Genomic DNA, 18397 nt, shown 5'->3' with positions numbered 1-18397 from the left:
GCAATGGGACTGGCACGGGTGATGGAATACGGATCCAGGTATGCTGTTAAACGGCACTAATTTGAGCTTGAGGCTGGGAGATCCAAACCTGAGACATGTTAGACGTCTGCCCTGTCCTTATAAGAGTGAAAATGGTTTTTCCAATGCTCAGCCTTTCCCCCTGCTCCCTGCCAGGTCTGTAACATCTGCAAAGCCTCTCAGCCTGTAGGAAGGGTTTGCTGCTGTGCTCGGTGAAGGTTAAGACTCTAGTACACCTAAAAGGGGGAAAAATTACTTTTTTTTTTGCAAGGCAAAGCCTTTGGATCTGGGAGGAAATGAAGCCTGACTGCTGCAGGTCGCAGGTCAGCTTCAAGGCTTTAGTGCCCTGACACATGCCTAACCTTTGGTACTAACCTTATCTCGGCCAGCGACTTCCGACCGGTGATCTGTGGCTCAACTGGGGGATCCCCAACAGACCCCAAGGAAGGAGGGGAATAAGGCAGAGGTGCATGCTGCTTTAGGAGGCTTTCGCCTGCTGCATGCCTTCCCTACAGCAGTCTGCAAATCAGGGGGGTGGGAGGGTGCTGCATCCCTCAGATTTTGCATTTTTTGAGCGGGAGAGGTTATCTCTGTGGGTGCTGTGGGGGGACAACCCGGGAAACACTGTTTTGCATTTATCTTCAGCGCGCCTCATGTTCCCTTTGTCCATGGAGGCAGGACAGTGGCTCTGCGGGGCCTCGGCAGGTTGCAGTGTCACCAGAGCTGTTCCGGCAGCGCCGCCATTCCCGCTTTCCCACGCCGGAATCTCTCCACCTCCAACCACCAGTTTTTGTGTTTTTATACTTTTGAAGCTGACTTTTCTCAGCACTCTCTTGGTAATCCCCCACTTACAGTTTCCTCCATCCGATGGCCACTTTAAGCAAACTTTATCATTTTGAACTTCCTCGTACCGTTAATAGTTTTGGAGACAAACATCCCCCTGGACCAGCCGTTTTTGTCAGCTCCTGCGGCCACGCGCGTGGCCTTGCCGTGGCACCCAGGCCCCGTTTCGGGAGCAGGGCGGTACACTAGCCCCAGAAGCCACCCAGAGCTAACGGCCTGGGGGGTTAGAGGCCTTTTGTGGGTTATTATCCGGATTATTCGGATTATGTGCATCACTGCAGGGCCTGGCGCTCCTGGGGTACCTGACCCCTCGGGGAGGAGGTGGCTATTAGAGGGAGAATCCCTCGGGTCTCCGCTCCCCCGGGGGCTGCTCGCAGGGGTCTCCGTCACCCGGTTTTTACAACAATCACCCGGGTTTGGGGATAATAACGGCACCGTGCCGGGGCCCCGGAGGGTGAGGGACTTCCCCGGCGCGGGAGTGTTGGGGGAGTGGGTTTTACTCCGGGCAGCAGAACGAGGGGCGCCGGGCCGGCGAGAGCGCCGGGGCCACCGCCGGGGGGGCGCCACGTCCGGCGGGTGAGCCGTAACCCCCCCCCCGGCAGCGGCGCGGCGGTCTCGGGAGGTGGTGGCGGCCCCGCCCCGCCCGCCCGTTCCCGCCAGCGGCGGCCAATGGGCGCCCGCCCGCCGCGCACGGGGCTTTTCCGCGCCAAACTCCAAAGTCCGGGGAGCGCGCAGGGGGCGGCCGCGGGGCGCAGCGCGGCACCGGCCTCCAGCACCGCCACGCCGGTGAGTCCCGCCGCGCCGCGGGCGGCCGGCGGCAGCGGGAGGGGGGGGGTTGGCGGCGGCGCGGGGTGGGGGGGATGGCGGGGAGCGGCTGACACCGAGTCGGTGACAGCTGCCGGGGGGTGGTGCGCGGCTCCGCTGCTCCCGCCGCGAGCCCCACTCCCCGGGGGGGGGCGAGCGCTCCGGTGCCGGGATGCGCCGCTGTGGCAGGGGACGGCCCCGCCGGTCCCGACACGGGACAGCGGGAGGGGATTGTGACCGGCGGTGCCGGGGGTGGGGGAATGCTTGGCTTTCGGGGCTGATGCAGAACGGGGCTGGCGGGGGTCGCTGACACTCCCCCGTTTTTTTTCCGCCGTCGGAACGAAAGCGACCCCCGCCGCAGGGTGAGGTTGCCTTTTCCCACCCCCTGCTCCCGCCGCGGGGAGCTCCCACTGGGCTGCGGCGGCAGCGGTGTGGGCCACTGGCTGTGGCGGCCCCTTTAAGACGGTCCGTTTTCCCCGCTTTCATTTGCATAATCGCGCGAGACTTGGGGAGGGGGGGTGGGTCGCGCGGAGGGAACGTTTCAATTGTGGCGCGAGATACAGTTGGCGCGCGCCGCCCGCCCGCGAGGCGGCAGAGAGGCACGGGCGCAACCAAAGCCGTTAGGCTCAGCGTGGGAGGGGCTGGGTTAAAACTGGACTGACCAATCGGTGCTGACACCGGCCGGGCTATTGACCAATCGGAGGCGGGGGTAGAGCGGGAGGGCGGGCCGGCCGGCTGGCTGGCGGGCCGGGCGGCGGGGGCCGGGCCGGCGCGGTAGGTTGAGCGGTCTCATTGATACGGTGCCCGACGGGCCGGACTCGACGGGTCTCCGTCGCTCAGCACCCGGTTTGTTTTCTCCCGTTGCGGCCAGGGGACCGGCGCCATGTGGATCCAGGTGCGGACCATGGACGGGAAGGAGACCCACCGTGTGGATTCGCTTTCCAAACTCACCAAGGTGGAGGGGCTGCGGCTACGGATACACGAGGTTTTCGGTGTCGAGCCCCAGCGGCAACGGCTCTTCTACCGCGGCAAGCAGGTACCAACGGGGCGGGGGGATGTTTGACAGCACCAGCCCTTGACCAACGGGGGGCGGGGGCCGGCGGGGTGGGGTGGGATGGGGGCCCCCAGCCGCGGCCCCCGCCAGCCCTGTCCCCGCCAGCTGGGGAAGGCGATTTTAATTTTTTTTTTTTTTTTTTAATTTCGTGAAAATGGGGGGTTCTGCTGCCATCTAGTGACTCCCGGAGCTGCTGCCCGCGCCGCTCAGGCGGCGGGTCTGCAAGGAGTCAGCAAGTGGGCTTTTTTTTGTAGTTGTAAAGCTTTTTTTTTTTTCCTCTTTCTTATTTTTTGTCCAGCCTGTTGCTTTTCTGCTTTGACACCGCCTTTGCGAAGTCTTTGAAAATACAGATATGACCAGGGGTTTTGGGGGCTTAAAATTTTGAGCCTTGCCAGTTTTACCATTACAAAAGCTGTAAAGATCCTGTTTCCCATTTTTCTTTGTAAATGGGGATAGCAGCTCGTGATTTTGAAGTTCTCCTCCTCCATTAAAATCTCATTGGGTACATAACTTGCTGTAAAATAGTGAGTGGCTCAGCAGTATATGTTGTGTTCTCAACAGTATGTTTACGATCACAATTGTACAGCAAGTTTTCTTCTGCGTGAATTAATAACATATCTAAGTTAGTATTAAGGACAACCGAAACCATTTTCAGATGCGTTTTCCGTATCCTGTGTAGCACTGCACTGTGAAACCTTCATGCTAAAGAAACTTCTGAACCGGTGGTTGGTTGTTTAAAGAAATTTATTTCAGAAATAGCGGGCTGCTTTAGCCTGCAATTGGAATGCTCTGAGATGGGTGGAGTTAGACAATCTTTAGTAATTTTTTTCCCTACCTTTCCCTCCATTTTAAGATGACTCGAACTAGCTGTGCATTATAATTAGCAGGTGTGATTGTAGGATACGGAAACACACCTGGACTAGCTTTAGTTTAACAAGCTTGGGTACCAGCAGTAGTAAAAAAGGCTTGTAGGAATACATAGCATCTCTGAAGGGCTCGTGTCACCTCCTTTCTGTTGTGTTAGTGTAGATTCGGGTGCAGTAATTACCCATTTGTGGTCGCAGATAAAGCGATAAGGGAGGATTGGTCCAGGGTACACCAACTGTCAGCCTCGCTCGCCCTGAAGTCTGTGCAGATAACTAAGGTTAAACAGATTTTTGGTGGAAGTGGTAACTTTTTCCAGGAAGGATGCGCTTGCCTTACAAAGATGATTCCTCTTTGTGTAATTCCAGTAGTTCTTGATTTAGGCGTGGTTTTAGACAGAAACATTTATCCAGTGTGATCTAGCCTCTCTTAGTCATTGTTCTGCTGTGCTCATTTGTGTTTTGTCTGGCTTTTGGAATCATTTGAAATGTTCAAATTCCTACTAGTCACTGTTTTAAAATGCTGTTAGGACAATACTTGTTAATTAACAAAACAAAAAAGCAAAACCCCACCTCCTTTGTTAGCGGTACCTCCTCTGATGCTGGCGCTTCTTTCAGACTGTCCTTTGAACTCCTGTGGTTTCATGTCCTGTTCATGTTCTCTGCCTTTCCATTTCTGTTTGCACCTGTTGTCACTCGTGTTCTTTGGTGATAATGATCCCCTATTTGTGATACTGTCTCTTTGTTAAGAAGAAACAACCGATTCCTGGTTTGTTCTGTGTGACTCGATGAGTTTTCATCTCTGAACCAGAGAAAGTCCAGATCACTTCCTGTACAGTCAGATTTCCAGGGATTGTTCCATAGCCATTTTATGCTATAAATCAGAGTTGAATTATCATAGTGATTCCTGTGAAGTGTAAATTTTTGTGGTTTTGCTCTGTTTCCCGCTGATAGAGAACAAAGCTCTGGGGATTGCTTTTTCTGGTGGTTTGGACTGGAAGGGGATGATCATTTCCTGTATAATTTCTTAGTCAGACCTTAAATATGTGGTGGAAGCTTGTCTAAACTTCTAACTGCACTGTGGTCTCGCATATTACATTTTAACTCTAAAAGGGTAGTGCTCCTCAGAGTTCTTGAAAGGTAATTGAGAGACCTATTTGGCCCTCTTGCCTCTCTTCCTTTCTGCAGGGGTAGGATCTTGGTTTGACTAACACAAGATGCCAGACTTGTGAAACAGACTTAAAATTAGAGAGGGTGTGAAATTAGGACATGCTTGGCTACACTGAGAAATGTTTGGGTGGTTTCAAGTTGAACTGAATCTTTTTTGATTTTACTTTCAATGGAAAGTTTGTGTGCTTGCGCAGAGAAAAGTAGGTGATTAACTCTTTGGCTTCTACTTGATGCCACATTTAACAGAGCGATGCTGTAACAATAATCTGGAACATACACAATTAAAATACAAAGGCCAGTCCGCGTTAACGTTTGTGTTATGGGATGTGTCTGAATTAAGGAAGAAAGAACTTCCTTTTGAGTTTGTAGGTAATGCGGTGTGATCCTTAAATCCTGATGGGAATGTAGAGGATCTGTAGTTACTTTTAAGTCTTTCTTCCCAGAACTGATATTTCTAGGGAATGTGCTGCAAACCTTTTCAGATCTCCTAGAATGCTGTGGCTTTGTCTGGGTAGCAAGTCTACCACAGCATGGGAGTCTTGTTTTTCTAGCTTGTAGAGTCCGTTGAAAAAAGAACATTTGAAATAGTAAGAATAACAATCTATAAGTAACTGTGAACCTGAAGAACTGCCAAGTTCCTTGTTTGTTAATGGTTTTCAAGCGATGTGGTCTGTCTTGGCGCACAGAGAATTACACCCCGATGGGTGGTTTTGAATTGGCAAACCTCCGCTGAATGAAATAACCAGATTATTTTGATGCTTCCCCTGTAGATGGAAGATGGTCACTCCCTTTTTGATTACAGCGTTGGACTGAATGATATTGTTCAACTCTTGGTCAGACAAAGCCCAGCAGTGCTTCCTGCTGTTAGTAAGGAAAAGGATTCTGAACTCTCCGACACAGACTCTGGCTGTGGCTCAGGCCAAAGCGAATCTGACAAAAGCTCTCACAATGGAGAAGGTGCCATGGAACTGGAGGGACAGCCAAGCACAGCTGCGCAGCCCGACTGGACTGACCCGGGATTTGGCCTCTATAAGGTGAGCTATTAAAAAACCTTATGGTTACTTAAAACTGCGCTTCGGGAGGGGAGTTGTTTCTCTGTAGTTGAGAATTTCTAAAAATCCGCACAATGGGGACACAAAGATAGTTTGGGTTTTTTTGTTTTTTTTCTTAAACCCTCCAACAACAAACAAAAAAATACCAACCAACCCACAAACCAATTAAATGCAACATGTTGTAGGTCAAAATATTTTATTTTTCATTTTATCCTCCTAGCTAAAACTACAATACATTAATTGATTAATAAAAAAAAAAGAAAAGCATTCTGAGTGCCTGTTTTGATTTAAAAAAAATTTCCCAATATTTTTGCTTGGAGGAGTCACTTATTTGTCAAAGCTTAAACTTTCTTGAATGAACAAAAGAAAATCTCAACCAGCTGTTTAGAGTCATTTTGTCTGTTTCAATGGACTTTATTACAGATCTAGTGATGTCTTTGCCAGCCTATGAGCAAGACAGTTCTGAAACCCTGTTATAGACCAACTAATAATGGTTTATACTAGATAAGAAAGTTGTTTGTACACACGTGGGTGTAGAATGGTTTTTTAGCCTCTGTTAGAGGTTCAGCCTGAGAAGGCTATAGGGGTGTCCAATGGGATCAGGAAGGCAAAGGAAATCTTAATTTTTAAGATGATCTGTTAAATATCTTGGTAATGGCGAAGCTCTTGAGATGGTTAAATCTTCAAGGAGACTCATAAATTAATGCTTAATTTGAAAATCCACTTTGGTGAGCTGTATACTTTGCTTTGTGTAGATCAATGACTTGGTTGACGCTCGCGATACGAATATGGGAGCGTGGTTTGAAGCCCAGGTTGTAAATGTAACCAGAAAAAAGCATACAAATGAAGCAGTGGACAGCTGCACAGATCCCGATCAGCCAACAGCCATTCCTGAAGAAGATGTAATATATCACGTGAAATACGAAGAGTGAGTTTTGTTATCTTCTTGGCTATTAAAGATACTTGGATGGCAATGTGATGGGAATTTTTATTGTAGAGATCCACAAGGTAAAACAGAATGGGGTTGACACAGTAATTACATTACTGAGCCCGATTAACTCTTTAAGTTTCTCTTACAGTTGGAATTCTGACTGGCATTCCAGGGGGCTGGAATCATGGTTTCAGAAATACACACTGTGGTTATCCAATTTTAAGTGGGATACAATAGCAGCAGAGTTAGACTGCCCGATTCCGGCTATGTTTGTGTGGGGGAAGGAGATTTTATTGTTGATGGTTTTTTTTATATGTGACATGGCATCAGTTCTTAAATTGACCTGTCTGTATAAAATCTATCGCTTGCAAAAACTATGATGTCGAAACTGATTTTTCTTCTCTGTCCTTCCATGCCTCCCTTCTACTTCAAGTTATCCAGAGAATGGAGTTGTACAACTGAGTTCGAGTGATGTACGGGCTCGCGCACGGACTATTTTGAAGTGGCACCAGCTAGAAGTAGGACAGGTGGTGATGGTCAACTATAATCCCGATGAACCAAAAGAGAGAGGTTTTTGGTACGATGCAGAGATTCTGCAAAAAAGGGAAACAAAAATGATCAAAGAGATAAATGCAAAGATATTACTTGGGTAAGCAAATTCATAACATGGAATAAATTGAATTCCCCAACTCTGCTTAAGCTTTCATGAGGTCTGGTGACTGCTGAAAAAAATGAGGCAACAAAACTCGTGTAACGGAAGTGCTGGGGAGAGGTGAGAAGCGGGACCGTCCTTTCTGGGCGACAGACTGAGTCAGATTGTACCTGTCATTAATTTCCACTGGAGGAATTGGATGTAATGCTGGGAGGATGTAAAGCCCCACGTTCGCCAAGAGGTGAAAAATAGTTTGCTGTGTTAGCTATCCATAGCGGTTTTACAAAACCTTCGGTGTAATATTTTGTGCCAGTATACTGAACCCTCACTTTATAAAGATGATGAAAAATTACTCCAGTTCTTTCCTGAAGGAGAAAACAAGGCTACATATGAGGGACTCTCAGCTTCAGGGTGCAGGGGAAGTACATAATAATTCTTAAAAGTTTCAGATAAGTTTCACAGGTTTGCCAGAACATTCCTCTTTTTGTCCTCTCACCACAGTGATTTTAACTTTATAAAATATGAGAAGAATTAGGCTGAAATATATTTTAGGGGAGGAACAGTCACTAATGATAATTGGAATCCTATAAATGCCTGGATTCTCATTGAGACAAGAGGGATATGCTTTAATTGCATGAAAATGCAATTAATTGTGATGCTGTCATACCACTGTCCCAGACTGTGTGATGCTTTAACAGGTTTCGTGTGATGAAGGACTAATACCAGCCCAGTCTGTGTTACCGACGTGCGTGTGGATTCATGCTGTATGATACTTTCAGAGTCTGATTCCTTTTTATCAACAACTTCTTACAGGGAAGCTGGCGATTCCTTGAATGACTGCAGAATTACATTAGTGGATGAAATTTATAAAATTGAAGAACCAGGCAGTGCTTGTCCAGTTAGTGCCTGCCCATTAAAACGTGAGTCTGTGGCATAGTTCTTGCATTGTCTGTCTTACATTGTGATGTTCTGTGTATTGTCTTTGTGGGGATCAAAGGTCTAAGAGTGCCAAGATACGCTGGAAAGGGTGAAAGGAGTCATAGCTACAAGTGTCTCAGCACTTTCTGGAGTCTGACATAGGCTCTGGTCTCTCTTTGCCAACAGGACAAAGTGGACCTGTGTGTAAAGCTTGTAAGGACAACCCGAACAAGACCTGCAGAATTTGTGCTTGCCATATCTGTGGGGGTAAACAAGATCCAGATAAGCAGCTGATGTGTGATGAGTGCGATATGGCTTTTCACATCTACTGCCTCAACCCCCCCCTTAGCAGCATACCAGATGATGAGGACTGGTAAGTTCTAAGTATGTGTGTGTGGTATCGCATTTACAGTGTAATTAGGAGCAGAAAGTGAGGTCTAGGGTTTCGGGCTGCCCTTGGTGACAATATTGTGACTCTACAAGGTGAAGAGATGTTTCTGTCATTTTTTGGTAGGACTTCATAGCTTTTCTTGAGCATCAGTTTAGTGAGAGTACGTTTTAAACCCAGTGGTGCTGGGATCTATATCCTTTTTGGAAGAGAAGCGGAACTACCCATAAACCAAACGCAGACCTGATGCCAGGAGGCTTAACTTGTGTAATGTTTTTTATGGGTTAGTTACAGGTCGTCCGCAGGCCCCATCACCATATTAAGCTGGTGATATATACTGTTTTATATAGGACATGTTTCTGGTGATAGCTGTATTTCACCATCTAGATCTATGTCTATACAGATAGGTAGTGAAATACACTGTTTTGTGTCCTGTGTCAGCATTTTATACAACAATTTTGATAACAGCTGATTTCCTGACACATGTGCAATGGCTTAGAAGATTGGGCAAGGACATTAGCTAATACAGATACAATTTCACTATGGAGAGTTGTTTGTCTTGCTCTAGTTTCACATGAGGAAATGTGAGATAACAACTCAGTATGTTTTGAGGAAATTATTTTTTAGTTTAAGGCTTTGCTACTAATTAATTTTCGTTAACCGGTGACTTCAGGTATTGCCCTGAATGTCGAAATGATGCAAGTGAGGTGGTCTTAGCAGGAGAGAAATTAAAAGAAAGTAAAAAGAAACAAAAGATGGCGTCTGCTAATTCATCCTCGCGGAGAGACTGGGGCAAGGTGAGTTCAAAAGCCATTTTATTTTGAAGAGTAGTGTGCGTTTAGTTCCTTGTAATTCTTGGCTGATTGGTCTCGCTCTTTGAAACAGGGCATGGCATGTGTCGGTCGCACAAAGGAATGTACCATTGTCCCCTCGAACCACTATGGACCGATTCCTGGGATTCCTGTTGGCACCATGTGGAAGTTCAGAGTTCAGGTATGAAGCTGAATCCTGGCCCAAGCTGCTGCAGGGGAAAATGGGAATGATCCAGCTCTTACGAGAAACCTGAAACAGTTAATGTTGGAGTGTATATCACTGGATATGTAAGTGCAGAAAGGAAAGAATTTGGCTTTGTCTAGATCAAGTGTTCCATAACTAATGCTGCATTGTCTAGGCATTTTGAGTGTGGGTGTTTGGTTTTTTTTTCTTTAGTGCTTTTTTTTTGGTAACTCGGAAACCCCAAACCAAATGTATTTGTTTCCAGTAGTTTTTCCTGGAGATGTGTAGTATCTCCCACTTGTTCTCCTGGTAAGGGTGTCTCTCTAATATCTCGATATATTAAACAGAAGATTTTCTCATCCTGTTAGAAGGTTGGGGAAGAAAAAGCACTGACCTGTCCAGACCTTGTTTTCAAGGTTGAGACCTTGAAAGCAACCTTAGGTGAAGGTTGCTATTACAACTCTTTCAAAAAATCCCCTTAGGCAAACATTTAATTTTAATATTTATATTATTCTTAAAGTCTGGGAGCTTTTTAATAAGCAATCTCAGTGAGAAAGCTCTAAATTTTCACCACGAAAAGATCCCTATGTGTTCAATTTACTGAAACATTCAATGGCTTATTTTTTAAAACCATTTTTCCTTTTCTTTCTTCTGCCTGGAGCTTTTTGGAGGATAGTGGCGAGAACACAGTGTCACCCTGTAATAGATGCAAACCGAATCTGAAATAGTACTATGAGTTCATTTAGTTCCGAGACCAATGGGTAGTCATACTGTTTGTAGCCTGTTGACAGCAGTTGCCTAGCAAGCTGCTTTTTTTTTTTTTTTTTTTCTTTTTTTTTTTTCAGGTGAGCGAATCTGGTGTTCACAGGCCCCACGTAGCAGGTATTCATGGCAGAAGTAACGATGGCGCCTATTCCTTGGTTCTGGCAGGAGGCTATGAAGATGACATAGTAAGTGAATCTTGATTATTTACGCCTGACAACCAAATCCACTTGTCGTTAAAACAAAGATTTGGCCTTAGTTACTTTTAACATTTTGTATCAGACACTTCTCTGATACTGATGTTCTTCAGAAGAAAACTAGGCAAACTATGATCCAGTAATATGTGCCAACTTGAGAAACAGGATAATCTAAATTAAGTTTAATATCCATATGCCAGCTTTTAATCCAGGAGTCTTTAGCTGCCTTCTCAGGGTTTCCGCCACATCCTCAGTTTGAACAGTCTCATGGTATATGCTGCCAGAGAGCTTTGTGTGTCAGGGGAGCCTTTAGAACAGAACTAGGGACTGAAGCCTGTCTTCTGAGTATCCCATGTGGTTCTGCCAGCCAAATCTTCCCCTGCTGAGGCTGTATCAGGCTCCGCTACTCATTCCTTTTGCAGCTCACCAGCGCGTTACTCACCTGCACCCCCCTACCCCGAATGCCTGTCAGAACTCTTGTAGAACAGGTAGCCACGAATCGCAGCAGCCATGCTAAGCCTTAATTCTGACTGCAGGGTCATGTAACGGTGTAAGTACTGAGGCACGAGTTAGGTTATCCTTATCTGGAACGTGCCCCTGCACTTCCAAGCTGATCCTGTGCGAGGGGAGTGCTGCTCCCTTGGCACTGTTACATGTGTGACAACACAACAGTTGTCACCCGACTCTTCTCTCTTGGCGACATAAGGGAGGACCACGGGCTAACTGATGAGTCTGCAAGCTTAAAGAGGGGAAGTATCTTTCCCTTTAATACGGTATTCTCAAAAAGCTACTTGATTTAAAAGACTCCTCTGCTTTTATTGAATTATTTTTGTGAATGTGTCGAAACCATCCATATACATTTCAGGATCATGGAAATTCCTTCACATATACAGGGAGCGGAGGGCGTGATCTTTCTGGAAACAAACGCACAGCGGAACAGTCTTGCGATCAAAAACTCACCAATATGAACAGGTTAGCAGCATTCGCACTTCGTTCCTAACTTTGGTAGCTGGCAATCTGTCAGCCTGAAAAATTGTATCAAAAGAAACTGTCTTAAGTCAAAAAACTGTCAAAACTTGGTATCATCTGTGGTGTAGGTTGTAGATCAGTTTCACAATGGAAATGCTTCTTACACTGCACTATAAGCGAAACAGTACTGTGAATGGTATTAGTCTCACATTTGATATTGACTGAAACTTAAGGAACAGAGGAGTAAATTAGCGTGAAAGTCTTCACACTCTCTCCTGAAGACCTTTCACCTTGGGAGACCAGACCACTCTTATTTTTGAGAGGAACAGTTCAGAATTGTGCGGACTTGAGTGGAGGAGGTGGTCTGTGCAATTAACATTAGGGTAATGTAATGAATAATCAGCATATTTAACATGTGGTCCCCACTCAGGAGGCTTAGTTACTGTCTCCCAGAGTTCTTGGTGTTATGCAAGATACTTGAAAGTGTAACTATTTAAGAAACAAACAAAAAAGCCTGGCTACATCCTTTTTCTCTGGAAGGGATTCAGAAGGGGCTCCAGTATCTGCGGAGAGGCCGTGGTTTCCAGTTTTTTTTGGTAGCTGTTGCTGTGGTTCAGCACAGTGCCAGTATGCTGCTGCTCTTGGTATTGTACTCAACTGGATCAACGTGTTGCTCTGAGTAAAATAGTATAGTTATATTCATTACTTCTTAGTAGCTCATTTACCATGCAAGGTTTGCTTTATCCTGCCTCTGATGCTGAAGAGTTCTGCCTGGTAAATACACAAAGTTGACTGGACTTTCTCTTCCAGAGCTCTGGCTCTGAACTGCAGTGCCCCCATCAACGACAAAAATGGAGCTGAAGCCAAGGACTGGAGGGCTGGAAAGCCGGTCCGAGTGGTGAGGAATGTAAAAGGAGGCAAACATAGTAAATATGCTCCTGTAGAAGGGAACAGATATGATGGAATATACAAGGTAAGAAGGATTTGAATTCACCTACTGAATTAGGGAAGGATAGTTTGGTTATGGCCAAGGGGTTTTTATAGAGTATGATGGACTTGCATCTGACTTTTTTAGGTTGTGAAATACTGGCCCGAGACAGGGAAATCTGGATTTTTAGTGTGGCGTTACCTGCTTAGGAGGGATGATGAAGAACCTGCTCCTTGGACCAAAGAAGGAAAGGACAGGATGAAAAAGCTTGGCCTTACGATGCAGGTACTCTTTTGGAACATCATCAGGGCTACCTTAAGGGACAGCAGGAATCTTTCTATTCTACATTCTTACTGAGGATGATCCTTGCGTAAGAATCAAGACGGCCCCTCTTACACCGAGGGGGGCCCAGGAAAACAAACAACCCACAAGACTGAAAGCACTTCTTACATCAGGAGGCTAAATGGACCAAACTCACTTTCTTGTATAGAATTTCTATAGCCTGAACAAGTGCCCCATAAGAGTGGGGATCTATTGCTTAAAATAGAGAACCCCTGGAGCAGCTCTCCGCGGGTCATTCTTCTGACCTGAAGTAGTCTGTCTGTGAATGGGCGTGTTTATATTGGATATTTTTGGTTTGTGTTTTCCTGCAGTATCCGGAAGGGTATTTGGAAGCTGTTGCAAACAAAGATAAGGAAAAAGAAAATAATGGAGATGATGAGTTTGATACCCCGGGGAAAGGAAAGAGGAAAAGGAAATCAGCAGGTTTGTGGAGTAGGCAAGTGGATATAGAAAGCCCTGTAGGTTTTTGTGCATTTTACCTAGTTGCTCTTTTCTGGTTACTGTTTGTTTGTTTGTTTAAGAAGTTGTGTTTTCTTTCAGGTGGGGAGGAAAAACTCATCAACTCTCCTACAGGCACTCCAAAGAAAACTAAAGTTGAGCCATACAAGCTGACACCTCAGCAAAAATCTCTTATAAAAAGTGATGAAGCCAATGAAAAACTGTGGAATGAAGTACTAGAAGCTCTTAAAGATGGACCGGTATATCATGCTTTATTTCTGCAGAAATAAAGTGACAACAAACTACTGTATTATCCCTAGACAGAAACCTTTTGGCTGCATTGAAGAAACAGCCTCAGACCTATAGTGGGTTTTTTATGGTTTTTTTTAGTGTAGACATCCACAGCATAAATTTTAAAGCAGTGTATTTGAGGTCAGTAAGAAGACAGTTACCAGAACTTGTTTAATATGACTATTTTTTTCCCTTGTTAAGCTTTGTAGAAAAACTTTCTGTAGCTAAAGTAATCCCTTGCATTTAACGTGGGGTGGTAGTTTGGTTTGGTTTTTTTCTGTATCTTTCAGAGGGTAGTGGCAATAAGTTAATTCAAATGTTTTCTTTACAGAAATTCCTAAATAAAGTTGAAGAGGCCTTCTTGTGTATTTGCTGTCAGGAGGTTGTGTTTCGGCCAGTCACAACTGTATGCCAGCACAATGTGTGCAAGGTGAGCAGCTGGTACAGCTCTCCTGGAGAGTTCTGTTGAGCCAAGCTTTGAGCTGACTCGTTTCATGGTGAGAGGAAGCTGGGGGGTGTCTGGGGAGCTGGTTTGTTTCGGGGTTTTGTGAGTCTTTAGTCTTCTAGCACAAGTCAGGTTTATGTGTGAAAACTTTGTGATTTGATGAAAGTTCTTTGGCATAGAAAAGTCTGCTTTAAAGAAAGTTTTCCAGTATTGCGTCGCTGCTCTCCGATTCCTGTAAAAGATGATGAGAGCAACTCTGTGGGCTCGGTGGTACTGCGAGGTGGCACCTATGGATTCGGCAGTGTCACGGAGTGCGTGGGGTTTTGTTTTGCTTTTTGAAGAATGATGTGAAGTGTTTACGCAGAAGTTCCAACAGTCTTTGACAGCTGCAGAACTCTTGATCTTGAGAAACATAATGGAATGAAATACCTCTACCGGGTACCTAAATGCCGTGTCCGTGACTGATGGGCTCTGTTGAAGTGCACGTGCTGTTACAGGCAGTGAAGGAAGTTTTCTCTCCCGCTGCCAGCCTTGCGTTGCTCTTGGTCTTTCTCAGCTCTTGTCAACACCAGGGTGAACTGGGATATAAAAAGAATCTCATTCTTTCCAGTGGCAGCTTTGTAGAACAAGCTACACTGCCCATCTCTCTTAACCAAGTAGTTTTCTTCTTTTTGTTCTCACCAGGATTGTTTGGATAGATCCTTCAAAGCTGATGTGTACAGTTGTCCCGCCTGCCGCTACGATCTTGGCAAAAATTACACCATGCAACTGAACGAAACACTGCAGACCATTCTAACTCAGCTCTTCCCTGGATATGGCAATGGACGGTGATTCTGTAAAGCACTTCTAACTTTCTTTTGTTCAGACTTATTAATGGGTTGTCAATGGGCTTAATTTAAAAAAAAAAAAAGTAGTCCGTGTTCTCCCAGACCCCTAAAAGTTTAAAGTCTTCCGTGTTTTTTAAAAAAAATATTAAACTTCAAGGAATATCCTTTTGTATGTTTGTGGATTTTGTTTTTGTTCTAAATGTTGAACTTTGCATTATTTCTTTTCCCCCTCCTCAAAACTGCCATTCATTAGCACAGAATTTATATTTTCTAGCGGACTTAAAGTGCTTCCGGTAAGGCTGCTAATGATCATGAAAGTTCTCGGAGTGCCCCATGTGCCCCCTCTTTTTATTGTTTTTTTTAAATTCCAAAAAATGGCTTGGTTGCTAGAACAATCTTCAATGTTTAAGGATTTGGCCATAAAGGTAGACAAGGGCATCACCTTGGCAGCATTTTGATGCTCAGTTTGTACTAGATGGTTCCTGGCTTACGATCTTTTTACTGCGAGTATTTACTATTTTTTTTAGAGAACTGTTTTTTATACATTTGACAAACCTATCAAAAGCCATTTCCTGCTAATTTTGTATATTGGGGAAAAAAAAATAAATAAAGCAAGCTGCTTGCATATAGCCAAGTAGCTGGAGCAATATGAAGTACTACCTCAGCTGGACTTCTTTCTTATTAGGGAACTATTTGTTCAGCCAGGTGCTGTCTTCTATCCAGAAATGCCATTGTGGAATATACTAAAGCCATTCTTAAGTGCCTTTTGTCCTTTTCTGAAAGACTGGGCTCTGAATCACCATATATATATTTTTCATAAGCACTGAATTGTTTAAACTTGCCAACCGGATTTTATTCTTTGAGTAAAATGTAACACTGTAGCTGTATATGATTAGCATGGTTTTGCAAACTTTCAGGTTTCCTCCTAATGCTAGCTGTATTATGGTAACATGACTTCTTGTATCTTTGATTTACTGCGCTTCTATGTGGAAATGGAGAATAAGCATTTCTGACTTTTTCTTTTTGTTTAGGAAACATTTTGTTTATTGTACATGACACCAAGAAGGCATACTTTTGTGAATGGGTTTTCTTTTTCTAACATTACCAAAGTTTGCAGTTTAATACCTCAGCAAGACAGGGAATTTTTTAATCACACTTTACTGCGGACAGACTGGAACAAATATGCCTATTTTTGGTTCTCTTAACTCCTACCCTCTTAAAATTATAATGTTAATATGTTAGGGGAAAAATACATTTTATAGTGTTTTTTGCTGAATTTGTCAATTTTTTGTACAATGTGCAACCTGAAGTTCTCAAAATAAATATCTTTTCAGATAAAAGTGACTGTTCTCCTTTTTATCTCAAGCAGGTTTCCAGACCTAATTGCTTGTGCAGGAATTTGTGTTTGTTCCATTATGCTAAGCCTTTTATTTTCTAAGGCCTATTATTTTCATTATGATTTTTCACTACAAAGAAATCAGGTAAAATACTAATTTGATATTCTCGTCCTCAAAATAGTTGTTTCTAGGCACTAGTGAAAGGCAGGTGTGATGTTGAACTAAAAGAACAAAGATTCCCCAAATCTCTTTCTCTCTGGGGCGTAACTTACATAAGGTTACCAAAATGCAAATATTGACTGGCAGTTGGAATTGTCTGCATGTTTAATGAATAAACCCGGAATTGTGGAGCGCTGTGTCATTCATTGTATGGGAGGTGTTTATAGCAAGTAGTGTGAGCATCTCCATCAACTTACCAAACCAGGGAAATTAATTAAACCCTGACATTTTCATAAACAAATGCAGATGAAGTAAATGAAGAAAACATACAGGCATTTTGCAGACAAAAGCTGTGAAATTAGGCATCTGGTCTCTTTATTTGAAGGTTAGAGTTAAAGTGAAACACTTAATTCAGGTATTTAATTGAAAATGTCCTTCCACTCTTTTTTCTATATTGTGATGGGAAGAATTTGGGGTGAGGGGTGAAACTGAGGAAGTGTGCGTGTATTTAAATTGACAGAACCTGTTGCGATGACTTCCTTAGTATATGTTTTTTGCTGTTATTTGGAAAACAAACTGTTTCCCTAGGTAAGTTTCAGCAGACTGTTCTGAGTGTTAAGCGTTTGTTTAGCATGAATCAGAATTTCTCTGCTAATTCGATGCTTTGTAATTTGGAGTTCGCAGATCTCAGCCTAAAGCTCTACTAGGAAAATCCCTGTGCTGTCAGGTGAGCTTCTGTGTGGTTTTGGATACGAAGAGGTTGTGCGTTTAGCGGTGGAGGTTATTAGTAGGATGGTGCTTCGTTTCCCATACGTGCTTGTGTACGCTTGAGATTTGAAATGCTGGAGTAAATATCCAATGTGTGATTTGGTAGTGTTTCATGGATAAGGAAGGGGAAGCAAGAATTACAATGTTGCAGAAAACCCAACCCAAGGATCTTCTGTTTTGGGAATTCCCATCTTGCTTCCCAGCAAGTGTACAGAATCTATGGTCTGCGCAGTTTAATTGAGCGCAAATTAAAAAATACCCCTGATAGTTCTTTCTCCTGGCGGGCTTCCAGGGTTCCTGTAACCGCAGCCAGTTCGTGTCCTGCGGGGACGCTGGGGTGCTGGGGGCGCAGGTACCGGCCCCTCGGCCCAGGCCGGGCGGCCATGGCAGCCTGGCACGGCGGGGGCCGCACCGGGCCGAGGCGCTGGCAGATCCCGGCGCTTTCCGAGCGGCCCGGGGAGGCGGTTCCGCGCCGACCAGCCGGTGGGTCGCTCCCTTTTGTTTTCTTTTTTAAAAGCTCCAGGTACGGGGGGGCTACGTGGCTCCGCCAACTCCCCCACGGGCCAGCTGGGCCCGCCGCGGTACATCCCCCTCACGGGGGGGCGCTGGCCGGGGCCGCAGCAGGCCCGGTGCGCTGAGAGGGGCCGGAGCCCCCCGAGTGCGCCAGCCCCGGGCTGGGACCCCCCACTTCCCAAGGCTCTAGGCCACCCTGGCCGCCTCCAGCACCTTTGTGCCGCCGCTCAGGGCACCCCCGGGGCGCAGCGGGGTATGCCGCGGGGGCCTGGCGGGCTGAGGCGGGACCCGGCCGGGGGGCGGCGGGGCGGTCCCTGCCCGCCCCATTGGCGCAGGGCGGCCGCAGCGCCCCCCCCCCCCCCGCGCGCTGCTGTGCGGCTCCTCACGTCCTCACCGCCTCGCGCCCCCGCCGGCGCGCGGAGCCGTGGGGCGCTGACGGGCACCCCCGCGCCGCCTATGGAAGCCCGCCTTGCTTCTCTCTCGCCCAATAGCAGCTGAGGGCGAACTGCCGTCTCCCAAAGACCGTGTTCTATTGGCGGAAAGCCGCTGAGCGACGCGTGAGCGACCGGCTGCCCTCCCTGCCGGTGGGCGGGCCGTTACTCGGCAGCGTTTTCCAATCAACGGACGCTCTTGTCTTGTTGTTCAGTTACCAGCTCCGCCACGGGCGGGAGCCGCCGCCTCTCAGCGGCGATGCGCCCAATCACCGCGAAGGGGGTGGCGGCCGCAGCCAAC

General features: G+C 46.0%; 1 protein-coding gene across 2 annotated transcripts; it reads left to right on the top strand.

Moving 5' to 3' along the window:
- Nucleotides 1–1562: 1562 nt before the first annotated feature.
- On the top strand, nucleotides 1563–16228 carry UHRF1 (ubiquitin like with PHD and ring finger domains 1). 2 transcript variants are annotated; one of them, XM_040589771.1, is made up of 17 exons: nucleotides 1563–1647; nucleotides 2537–2701; nucleotides 5523–5786; nucleotides 6560–6732; nucleotides 7169–7384; nucleotides 8201–8307; nucleotides 8492–8678; nucleotides 9367–9490; nucleotides 9579–9686; nucleotides 10535–10639; nucleotides 11514–11620; nucleotides 12428–12590; nucleotides 12693–12830; nucleotides 13199–13310; nucleotides 13428–13585; nucleotides 13948–14046; nucleotides 14746–16228. In XM_040589771.1, the coding sequence occupies exons 2-17, from the start codon at nucleotides 2549–2551 to the stop codon at nucleotides 14890–14892; spliced, it is 2361 nt and encodes a 786-aa protein (XP_040445705.1). In that variant the 5' UTR covers nucleotides 1563–1647; nucleotides 2537–2548; the 3' UTR covers nucleotides 14893–16228. The 2 variants fall into 2 exon arrangements, with proteins under 2 accessions (XP_040445705.1, XP_040445706.1); XM_040589772.1 differs by lacking the exon at nucleotides 1563–1647 and adding an exon at nucleotides 2425–2439.
- Nucleotides 16229–18397: the final 2169 nt, after the last annotated feature.

This window comes from Falco naumanni, chromosome 4, assembly GCF_017639655.2.
Source record: "Falco naumanni isolate bFalNau1 chromosome 4, bFalNau1.pat, whole genome shotgun sequence".
Taxonomy (NCBI): domain Eukaryota; kingdom Metazoa; phylum Chordata; class Aves; order Falconiformes; family Falconidae; genus Falco; species Falco naumanni.
The sequence above is the reverse complement of the archived record's forward strand: the minus strand, read 5'-3'. Positions and strand labels throughout refer to the sequence as shown.

Coding starts and splice junctions, on each gene's coding strand:
- UHRF1 (XM_040589771.1), top strand. CDS start 2,549: ATGTGGATCCAGGTGCGGACCATGGACGGGAAGGAGACCCACCGTGTG. Junction 8,679..9,366: donor ATACCAGATGATGAGGACTG/GTAAGTTCTAAG, acceptor CGGTGACTTCAG/GTATTGCCCTGAATGTCGAA. Junction 14,047..14,745: donor GCCAGCACAATGTGTGCAAG/GTGAGCAGCTGG, acceptor TGTTCTCACCAG/GATTGTTTGGATAGATCCTT.